We start from the raw sequence: 12,322 nt of genomic DNA on the forward strand, positions 1-12,322 counted from the left end.
GTTACAGTTGTTACAGTTAACCTGAGAATGCAACTTTTTTTAAAAAGTTTTGTGATTTACACATGAAAGAAGTGAAACTATCATGGTATTTGAACAGATGCAAGACTCAACAGACAATCAAGGTATTTTTCAATGTATAATTTCAGTTACATCATACTGTAAATTTTTGCTATAAATTCTGTGCCTTACAATTGTGTCCTCCACAACCACGTGAAGGAGGAGTGGTGCTCCGAAAGCTACTGTGCTTCCAATTAAACCTGTATGACTATAATCTGGTGTTGAGAGATTTTTAACTTTGTACACCCCAGTCCAACACTGGCATCTCCAAATCATAGAGTGGAGTCACAGATGTACAGCACAGTAACAGATCCTTCGGTCCAACTCGTCCATGCTGACCAGATATCCCAACCCAAGCAGTCCCACCTGCCAGCACCCGGCCCATATTTCTTCAAACCCTTCCTGATCACATCCCCATCCAGATGCCTTTTAAATGTTGCAATCGTACTAGCCTCCACCACTTCCTCTAGCAGCTCAATGTCCTGTACAGCCGCAGCATGACCTCCCAACTCCTGTACCCAATACTCTGACCAATAAAGAAAAGCATACCAAATGCCTTCTTCATTGTCCTATCTACCTATGACTCCACTTTCAAGCAGCTATGAACCTGCACTCCAAGGTCTCTTTGTTCAGCAACACTCCCCAGGATGTTACCATTAAGTCCTGCTAAGATTTGCTTTCCCAAAATGCATTTATCTAAATTAAACTCCATCTGCCACTTCTCAGCCCATTGGCCATCTGATCAAGATCCCACTGTTATCTGAGGTAACCCTCTTTACTATCCACTACATCTCCAATTTTGGTGCCCTCTGCAAACTTATTAACAGTACCTCTTATATAAATGATTTGGATGCGAGCATAAATGGTGAAAAGTAGTGGACCCAGCACAGGTCCTTGTGGCACTCCACTGGTCACAGGCCTCCAGTCTGAAAAACAACCCTCCACCACCACCCTCTTGTCTTCTACCTTTGAGCCAGTTCTGTATCCAAATGGCTAGTTCTCTCTGAGATCTAACCTTGCTAACCAGTCATCCATGGGAAATCTTGTCAAACGCCTTACTGAAGACCATATAGATCATATCCATCATTCTGCCATCATTAATCCTTTTTGTTACTTCTTCAAAAAACTCAATCAAGTTTGTGAGACATGATTTCCCACTCACAAAACCATGCTGACGATCCCTAATCAGTCCTTGCCTTTCCAAATACATGTACATCCTGTCCCTCAGGATTCCCTCCAACAACTTGCCCACCGGTCTATAATTCCCTTTCTTAAATAGTGGCACTGCATTAGCCAACCTTCAGTCATCCAGCACCTCACCTGTGACTATCGATAATACAAATATCTCAGCAAGGGGCCAAGCAATCACTTCCCTAGCTTCCTAGAGTTCTAGGGTACACCTGATCAGGTCCTGGGGATTTATCCACTTTTATGCGTTTCAAGACATCCAGCACTTCCTCCTTTGTAATAGGGACATTTTTCAAGATGTCACCATCGATTCCCCTACAGTCGATATCTTCCATATCCTTTTCCACAGTAAGCACTGATGCAAAATACTCATTTCGTTTCTCCCCCATCTCCTGTGGCTCCACGTAAAACACGCCTTGCTGATCTTGGAGGGGCCCTACTCTCTCCCTGTTATCCTATTGTCCTTAAGGGTAAAAACCCTTTGGATTATCCTTAGTTCTATTTGCCAAAGCTATCTCATGTCCCCTTTCTGCCCTCCTAATTTCTCTCTTAAGTATACTCTTACTGCCTTTATACTCTTCTAAAAATCATTCGATGTATCTTGTCTATACCTGACATATGTTTCCTTCTTTTTCTTAATCAAACGCTCAATTTCTCTAGTCATCCAGCTTTCCCTACCCCTACTAGCATTTCCTTTGACCCTAACAGGAATATACTATCTCTGAAGTATCGTTATCTCATTTTTGAAGGCTTCCCGTTTTCCAGCCATCCCTTTATCTGCGAACATCTGACCCCAGTCAGCTTTTGAAAGTTCTTGCCTAATACTGTCAAAATTGGCCTTTCTCCAATTTAGAACTTCAACTTTTAGATCTGGTTGATCCTTTTCCATATCTGTTTTAAAACTAGGAGAACTTTGGTCACTGGCCCAAAAGTGCTCCCCTACTGACACCTCAGTCACCTGCCCTGCCTTATTTCCCAAGAGTAGGTCAAATTTTGCACCTTCTCTAGTAGGTACATCCACATATTGAATCAGAAAATTTTCTTGTACACACAAATTGCGGTCCATTTAAACTCTTAACACTATGACAGTCCCAGTCTATGTTTGGAAAGTTAAAATCCCCTACCATAACTATCCTTTTATTCTTACAGATAACGGAGATCTCCTCACAAACCGGTTTCTCAATTTCGCTTCGACTATTAGGAGGACTAGAATAAAATCCCAATATGACGACCATCCCTTTCTTATTTCTCAGTTCCACCCAAATATCATCCCTGGATCTATATCTGGAAATATCCTCCCTCAGGACAGCTGTGATGCCATCCCTTATCAAAAACTTCACTCCCTCGTCTCTCTTGCCTCCCTTTCTGTCCTTCCTGTAGCATTTGTATCCTAGAACATTAAGCTGCCAGTCCTGCCCATTCCTGAGCTCTATTTCTGTAATTACTCTGATATCACAGTCCCATGTTCCTAACTAGGCCCAGAGTTCATCTGCTTTCCCTGTTAGGCCTCTTGCATTGATATAAATGCAGTTTATCAGTTTTACCTTGTTCTCTGCTTTGTCCCTACCTGCCCTGACTGTTTGACTTGCTTCTTTTCTCAACTGTACCAGTATCAGATTCATTTCTTTCTTTACTATCTCCTTGGTCCCATGTCCCCACCTTAAATTGTTTAAATCCTCCTGAGCAACTCTAGCAAATCTCCCTGCCAGTATATTAGTCCCCTTCCAATTCAGGTGCAATCCGTCCTTCTTGCACCACTTCTACCCCAAAACAGCTTCCAATGATTCAAAAATGTGAATCCTTCTCCCATTCACCAGCTCCTCAGCCATGCATTCATCTGCTCTATCCTCCTATTCCTACCCTCATTAGCTTGCATGACCAGGAGTAATCCAAAGATATTACTACTCTCAAGGACCTCCTTTTTAAACTTCTTGCCTAACTCTCTGTAATCTCCCTTCAGAATCTTATCCTTTTCCCTTCCTATGTAGTTAGTTCCAATGTGTACAATGACATCCTGCTGGTCCCTCTCCCCCTTGAGAACATTCTGCACCCTCTGACATCCTTGATCCTGGCACCATGGTGGCAATACACATTGTGATTTTTCGCTGCGAGCAACAAAAAGATCTGTCTGTGCCTTGAACTAGAGAGTCCCCTAACACAACTGATCTCTTGGAACCAGACGTACCCCTCACTGCATTAGAGCCAGTCTCAATACTTGGCTGCTCGTGCTACATTTCCCCTGAGAATCCACCACCCCCTATATTTTCCAAAACAGCATACTTGTTTGAAATGGGGATAGCCACATAAGACTCCTGCAAAACCTGCTTACCTTTCCTGGAGTTAAAGCATCTATGTGACTGTATCTGAGACTTTCCCCCCCTTCCTATAACTGCCATCCATCATATCCCCTTGTTCTAGTAAGTTCCTCACTGCCTCTAACTGTCTCTCCAACCGATCCATTCGATCTAATAGGATTCGCAACCAACAGTATTTATTGCAGATATAATCCTCAGTAACACGTATTCTCTCCCTAAACTCCCACATTCGACAAGAGGAGCATATCACTCTGCCAGAGGCCATTTTTGCTTCTTCCAAAGTATAGACCCAGAAAATAGCACTGTCTTATTCCTCTACAAAACACTGCTCCACGCTAACTTAATACTTATTGCTTATACTTTTAAGTTTAATCAAGAGACCTATCTCAATAAAACATATCAAGAAAGCACCCACTCTACTCACTACTGCAGACTTACTGTAAGGCCACACTAAAACATATTCACTTATCTGTTTCTGTGTGTTGACAAAACAGGTTCTTCCAAGAGTATTTGTGAATATCATTGTTTATTAATTTCCCCAGGTGCACTCCGATGTCCAGTGATACATGAATTTAAACAGCAAAGACAGTAACTGCGCAGGTTCACTACTGCGTCAGTTAGCAGTGTGGGTTTCTTTTTTTCTCTCTCTCGCCTGCAGTGAACTCACCATGTGCTGCCTTTGTCTATTTCTCTCCCTTTTAGAAGTGCCGTAATAGAGTCATAGACGTATTGCACAGAAATAGACCCTTCGGTCCAACTCGTCTATGCCGACCAGATATCCCAACCCAATTTAGTCGCACCTGTCAGCACCTGGCCCATATCCCTCCAAATCCTTCCTATGCATACACCCATTCAGATGTCTTTTAAATATCACAATCGTACTAGCCTCCACCACTTCCTCTGACAGCTCATTCCATACACATACCATCCTCCATGTAAAAGCTTCCCCTTAGGTCTCTTTTATATCTTTCCCCTCTCACCCTACACCTATGCCCTCTAGTTCTGGACTCCCCGAACCCAGGGAAAAGACTTTGTCTATTTATCCTATCCATGCCCCCCTCATAATTTGTAAACCTCTATAAGGTCACCCCTCAGCCTCTGACGCTCCATGGAAAACAGCCCCAGCCTGTTAAGTCTCTTAATCCTCCAACCCTGGCAACATCTTTGTAAATCTTTTCTGAACCCTTTCAAGTTTCACAATATCTTTCCGATAGGAAGGAAGCCAGAATTGCACGCAATAGTCCAACAGCGGTCTAACCAAAGTCCTATACAGCCACAACATGACCTCTTAACTCCCTGTACTCAATACTCTGATCAATAAAGGAAAGCATACCAAACCCCTTCTTCACTATCCTATCTACCTGCGATTCCACTTTCAAGGAGCTATGAACCTGCATTCCAAGGTCTCTTTGTTCAGCAACACTCCCTAGGACTTTACCATTAAGTGTATAAGTCCTGCTAAGATTTGCTTTCCCAAAATGCAGCACCTCGCATTTATCTGAATTAACCTCCTTCTGCCACTTCTCAGCCCATTGGCCCATCTGATCAAGATCCCGTCGTAATCTTGTTTTGACTTCTTTGCTTCTCCAAAGTTCCAAAATAATGCAACATAAAAAAAAACAGTAAATGCTGCTCCTGGACTTCGACACTTTAATATTGCAGTATTGAGGTCTGATAGTGCAGTTCTAATTCAAAGATCACTACATAGGTTGCAGCACTTGTTTTTCTTCTTGATCTCAGCCTGTAACATTATCAAATCCACAACACACAAGGTAATTATTCAAACAGCTAAACCAGCATACTAAAAATTAATACACATACATACAAGTGTTTCACCAATGTGACCCTACATAAGTGCCAAAAGGCAATAAGATTGTTTTCTGGGCCACAGCAGGGAGACTGTACAAAGTCTTTGTCAAACCACATTCAAGGATATTATGACCAGTGACATAACATCAGAAACAAATAATAGCTGGAAAGAGTCATGTTGGGAAGCACTTGGAGAGAAGAATAAAGTTAAAATTTGAGATCTATGATCTCTCATCTGAACTAAACAGTTGATTAAACGGACATCCTGATGAAAAGTTAGAGATCTAAATTGTTAAGTCTGCCCCCTCTCCTCAAATCCTGCCTGACTTGCTCAGTATTTCCCACATTTCTCCTTGTTGTTCATGCTTTCAATATGCACAGTTTTTCCTTTTTGTACCAGTATCACGCAGAAGGTTTAATGCTTTTCAGCCCAGGAATAGTGACTTAATGAAAATCATTTTTACAAACAGCTCTGCCAGTAAAGATATTCCTCAGTGCTTATAATACTGAGTCAATTCTAATATTATGATGAATTGAGTAAACAAATTAACAATTAAGACTTCATCTTTTTGAGTTAAAATGTCGTGGATTCACTTTACACTCCAGGGTCTGGAGTGCAAAATCCAAGTCCTGCATTGTTGGGGATGCTGACTTTCTGATGGAGTTCTGATGGGCAAATCAGCATTGTGTGCACACCATTCTAAGACTTCCTGTTCTTTTGTGAAGCTTGATAACAAGGAGCAAACAATAACTTGCGTAAGTATCAAGAGGCATTTTCAAATTTTAAAAAATTTGAAGACATTATACATACACCAGGATCCCTACAAAATGCAAAGTGAATACCAGGAAAACTTTGATTTGATGCTGGAGAAAGATATGCATATTGACCAAGGTAACAGGAGTCCACAGCTGTTTAAAAAACACACTAGGGCAATTAACATCTGCTTCAAAATCAGTAAAAAAAAAACAATACCTCTAGTTAACATCTCATGCAAAGACTGGTCTCTCCCATTACAAAGAATATAGCTGAGTTTGTCTCCTTGCATTCTGGTGTGGTATCACTTCTCAATTCCTTCTGACTCAGGGAAGTGCATGAGCAACTGTGTCAAACTTACCATGTGAAAATTAGATTAGATTACCTACCGTGTGGAAACAGACTCTTTGGCCCAACCAGTCCACACCGACCCTCCAAAGAGTGACCCACCCAGACACATTTCCCTCTGACTGAACACTATGGGACAATTTAGCATGGCTAATTCACCTGACCTGCACATCTTTGGACTGTGGGAGGAAACCGGAGCACCGAGAGGAAACCCAAGCAGACAGAGGGAGATGTGCAAACTCCACACAAACAGTCACCCGAGGCTGGAATTGAACCTGGTACCCTGGTGCTGTGAGGCAGCAGTGCTAACCACTGAGCAACTGTGCCGCCCCGATCATCAATTATCAGTAATCTTTGAGAACTTCGAATCTTTACAACTGCATGGAGCTACGTTCCCACCCTCTGACGACCCTTTCTCCCGCCTCCAACACATCCCATTCACCTGGACACCACATGCTGGCCTCTTACCCGCCCTCGATCTCTTCATAGGCAACTGCCACCATGACATTGACCACCTCAACTTCTCCACCCCTCTCACCCACTCCAACCCCTCACCCTCGGAACGTGCAGCCCTCCACTCCAACCCCAACCTCACCATCAAACCAGCAGAAGAGGGAGGCGCGGTGGTAGTTTGGCGCACTGATCTCTATATTGCTGAGGCTAAACACCAGCTCGCGGACATCTCCTCCTACTGCCCCCTTGACCATAACCCCACCTCCCACCACCAAACCATCATCTCCCAGACCATCCATAACCTCAGCACCTCAGGGGATCTCCCATCCACCGCCTCCAACCTCATAGTCCCACAACCCCACACCGCCCGTTTCTACCTCCTGCCCAAAATCCACAAACCTGACTGCCCCGGCCGACCCATTGTCTCAGCCTGCTCCTGCCCCACCAAACTAATTTTGCATACCTTGACACAGTCCTGTCCCCCTTAGTCCAAGAACTCCTCACCTACGTTCGGGACACCACCCACACCCTCCACTTCCTCCATGATTTGCGCTTCCCCAGCCCCCAACACCTTATCTTCATCATGGACATCCAGTCCCTATACATCTCCATCCCCCATCATGAAGGCCTCAAAGGCCTCCGCTTCTTCCTTTCCCACCGAACCAACCAGTACCCTTCCACTGACACTCTCCTTCGACTGGCTGAACTGGTCCTTACCTTGAACAACTTCTCCTTCCAATCCTCCCACTTCCTCCAAACCAAAGGAATAGCCATGGGCACCCGCATGGACCCTCGCTATACCTGCCTCTTCGTTGGATATGTGGAACAGTCCATCTTCCAAGCAACACTGGCACAACCCCCCACCTTTTCCTCCGCTATATTGATGACTGTATCGGCGCTACCTCATGTTCCCACGAGGAGGTTGAACAGTTCATCCACTTTACCAACACCTTCCACCCCGACCTCAAATTTACCTGGACCGTCTCAGACTCCTCCCTCCCCTTCCTAGACCTCTCCATCTCTATCTCGGACGACCGACTCAACACGGATGTATACTATAAACCGATTGACTCCCACAGCTACCTAGATTACACCTCTTCCCACCCTGCCCCCTGTAAAAACGCCATCCCATATTCCCAATACCTTCGCCGCATCTGCTCCCAGGAGGGCCAATTCCAATACTGAACAACCCAGGTGGCGTCCTTCTTCAAAGACCGCAATTTCCCCTCAGACGTGGTCAACGATGCTCTCCACCGCATCTCCTCCACTTCCTGCTCCTCTGCCCTTGAATCCCGCCCCTCCAATTGCCACCAGGACAGTCCTCACCTACCACCCCACCAACCTCCAGATACAGCGGATCATCCTTCGTCATTTCCACCACCTTCAAACAGACCCCACCACCAAGGATATATTTCCCTCCCCACCCCTATCAGCGTTCCGGAAAGACCACTCCCTCTGCGACTCCCTTCTCAGATCCACACCCCCCACCAACCCAACCTCCACTCCGCACCTTCCCCTGCAACCGCAAAAAATGCAAAACTTGCGCCCACACCTCCCGCCTTATTCCCTCCAAGGCCCCAAGGGATCCTTCCATATCCATCACAAATTCACCTGCACCTCCACACACATCAATTACTGCATCCGCTGCACTCGATGTGGCCTCCTATACATTGGGGAGACAGGCCGCCTACTTGTGGAACGTTTCGGAAAACACCTCTGGGACACCCGCACCAACCAACCCAACCGCCCCGTGGCTGAACACTAACTCCCTCTCCCACTCCGCCAAGGACTTGCAGGTCCTTGGCCTCCTCCATCGCCAGACCATGTCAACACGACGCCTGGAGGAAGAGCAACTCATCTTCCACCTAGGAACCCTCCATCCACAGGGGATGAATGCGGATTTCTCCAGCTTCCTCATTTCCCCTCCCCCACCACCTTTTCTCAGTCCCAGCCCACAGACTCAGCATCACCTTCTTGACCTGAAATTCTTCCCGACCTCTCCGACCCCATCCCCTCTCCGGCCTATCACCCTCACCTTAACCTCCTTCCACCTATCGCATTCCCAATGCCTCTCCCCAAGTCCCTCCTCCCTACCTTTTATCTTAGCCTGCTTGGCACACTCTCCTCATTCCTGAAGAAGGGCTCATGCCCGAAATGTCAATTCTCCTTCTCCTTTGATGCTGCCTGACCTGCTGCACTTTTCCAGCAACACATTTTTCAGCTCTGATCTCCAGCATCTGCAGTGCCCACTTTCTCCTAGTCAGATAATTAAATCTGAATATGGTGAAGAATCAGTTTATGTCCACGGAAAATATAAAGGATTCTTAATGAGAGCAACTTCATAATGATAGTTCAGTAAAAGGTAAAGCTTTACAGGAGCAGCAGAACAAAAACATAGTTTAAACACTTCAGGGATTTGTAGCTGTAAGTCTGAACACAGTGTTTTCCTTCCAATGGAGCAGACCTTGGGAGGCCTGATTGATCAATACAAACTTACGAGGGGCATAGACAAGAATAAATAGGAAGAAATTTTCCACAGTCGAGGAGTCACTAACCAGGGGAGAAGGTGAGAGGCAGGGTGTTTCAGGAGAAATTAATAAGAATTTTTCACCCAGAGTATGGTGAGTATCTGGAACTCTGCCTGAAAGTGTGCTAGAATCAAGCAGCATCACATTGCTTAAGTAATATTTAGACAAGTGTTTGAAAAATAATAGCATTGAAGGATACGAGCCTACTGCTGGAAAATAGGACTTGAGCAGCTATGTGATTGATAATCAGTGTGGATATGATAGGCTAAATGACCCTGCCCATGTGACTTTAACAGCACCAGGTCTCAGCAACATACTACAAGGTACCACACCATTTAAAGTGGAATAAAGAGAGGAAACAAAACTCAAAACTAATCACCTCTGCAAAACTACAATTTTGTCTCCACACAATCATTTACTGTCAAATGCAATGAGGTTATGTCAGTAAGATGCCCACAACATCGTCAATTCAAAGCAAGAATATATACTTGAAAATAAAAACCGAACACTTATCCACTCCCCATCTGCTGATGGGCAGAACACTAACCTTGGCCACAAAATGCTTGTCCTTCTGATCCATGTTAGCTGTTGGAGCCACATAATCTTTCCAGATCCGGATTTTACGCTCTTTGGCAGATCTATCAACATAAGAGAGATAGAGTATTCTGAGTGATATGAAGGTTTATCTTTAGTTGAAGAGTTATTCTGCCAACTCAGCTGAGACATGGTCTATCAGCAGCAAGACTGAAAATTGTTCTTCCCAAACCTTAAAAAAGGGATCAGGTTGCAAAGGTTTATGAAAAGAACTCCCAACCTTTGTGATCAACAGGTTACAATGTGCTACTTTAGTTTTTAAGTTCAGCTATGCCAGTGACTTCTATTGTGACATTCCAGGTCCATCCTTCAATACCTTGGACCTAATCCTCAAAGATGCTACAACGAGTACATGGAGTCTCACAATGAATCCCTCTAAAACTATACCCAATATATTCCACCTCTGCAATTCTGGTGCACATATATATGATGGTCAGAAACTAAAGCATGATTCCAATCAAAATACTTCAGTAACTCTTGATAGATCTTTTACTGGATTAGTGGTGCTGGAAGAGCACAGCAGTTCAGGCAGCATCCAACGAGCAGTGAAATCGACGTTTCGGGCAAAAGCCCTTCATCAGGAAGAAAGGCAGTGAGCCTGAAGCGTGGAGAGATAAGCTAGAGGAGGGTGGGGGTGGGGAGAAAGTAGCATAGAGTACAATGGGTGAGTGGGGGAGGGGATGAAGGTGATAGGTCAAGGAGGAGAGGGTGGAGTGGATAGGTGGAAAAGAAGATAGGCAGGTCGGACAAGTCCGGACAAGTCAAGGAGACAGTTACTGAGCTGGAAGTTTGAAATTAGGATGAGGTGGGGGAAGGGGAAGTGAGGAAGCTGTTGAAGTCCACATTGATGCCCTGGGGTTGAAGTGTTCCGAGGCGGAAGATGAGGCGTTCTTCCTCCAGGCGTCTGGTGGTGAGGGAGCGGCGGTGAAGGAGGCCCAGGACCTCCATGTCCTCGGCAGAGTGGGAGGGGGAGTCGAAATGTTGGGCCACGGGGCGGTTTGGTTAATTGGTGCGGGTGTCTTCCACCTATCCACTCCACCCTCTCCTTCTTGACCTATCACCTTCATCCCCTCCCCCACTCACCCATTGTACTCTATGCTACTTTCTCCCCACCCCCACCCTCCTCTAGCTTATCTCTCCACGCTTCAGGCTCACTGCCTTTATTCCTGATGAAGGGCTTTTGCCCGAAACGTCGATTTTGCTGCTCGTTGGATGCTGCCTGAACTGCTGTGCTCTTCCAGCACCACTAATCCAGTATTTGGTTTTCAGCATCTGCAGTCATTGTTTTTACCTTGATAGATCTTTGCCAATTTAGGAATATATAAAGAAAACAGCAAACCACAAAGTCAGAAACAACCAGGGGACACCTGCCACAACATTCCACACCTCAGCAACTATCCTAACTCCACAGCAGAGTATCACACATCTGTGTGGCAAAGGTCTCTCACACACATCTTACTGACACAATGCACATCACAAATGGAGCATTCCATTCAACATCCCTCACCTGGTTTCTACCATCACAAACATCACTTCCCTACACATTGTCCAACCAATGAAAACCCGAAGTTGCTGAAACCATCAACGCTGCACACCAATTATCACTCCACAACAACGTGGCCAGTGTACCTACTACCTGCCTACTAATTTGGCAGACCAAATGGAACAAACTTCCTCAGCAGTATTTACCAGCAGGCATCCTTTAGATCATGGAATCGGAAACAAAGTTACCAACAAGTTCCTTGTCACAAACCTGTTTGTTGAATGGCAGACTTTGAATTATCTCAGCAAGAGCAGCCACGCCACACAGGTCTGGAAGTACAGAATTCAGAAGATCACCTAAACAAGTTGAACTTTAGTCCACTTTGAGCCATATCTGCTAGACCAGTGGAGAAATTTCAAAGGAGTAAAAGGTACAAAGAAGTAGATTCTATTCATCAAACTTGTTCCCAAAGCAACTACTTAAAATTGAATATTGTAAATACGAACAGGTGCTTAGGAAAAATTGCTGAACTAATTCGACTATCAGAGGCCTGGCAGCTAAAGCAGACTTTGCCCTGTGTTACAAAGATGCGTACAACATTGAGGTCGCAATGAATAAAGGAACAATTCAACCACAAAATTATTTCCTTTGCCATCCAATGCAGCATATGACAATCCTCCCAACCACTACCAGATTCATTCTTCCCATTGATCAACCAGATAGTACCCTCTACCTGTCTTCACCTATCCACTCTTCACCACCCTAGCCCCACCAGCAACTTTATCTGCAGCTC

General features: G+C 45.0%; 1 protein-coding gene across 1 annotated transcript in view; it reads right to left on the minus strand.

The window, feature by feature from the left end:
• The window catches only part of snd1 (staphylococcal nuclease and tudor domain containing 1), an 868,653-nt gene that overhangs the window by 797,078 nt on the left and 59,253 nt on the right, over nucleotides 1-12,322 (minus strand). The window contains exon 9 of the mRNA XM_072562814.1: nucleotides 10,000-10,090. Coding sequence (XP_072418915.1) covers nucleotides 10,000-10,090 — 91 coding nt within the window. The remainder of the gene's footprint in view (nucleotides 1-9,999; nucleotides 10,091-12,322) is intronic.

This window comes from Chiloscyllium punctatum, chromosome 44 (assembly GCF_047496795.1).
Source record: "Chiloscyllium punctatum isolate Juve2018m chromosome 44, sChiPun1.3, whole genome shotgun sequence".
Lineage (NCBI taxonomy): Eukaryota > Metazoa > Chordata > Chondrichthyes > Orectolobiformes > Hemiscylliidae > Chiloscyllium > Chiloscyllium punctatum.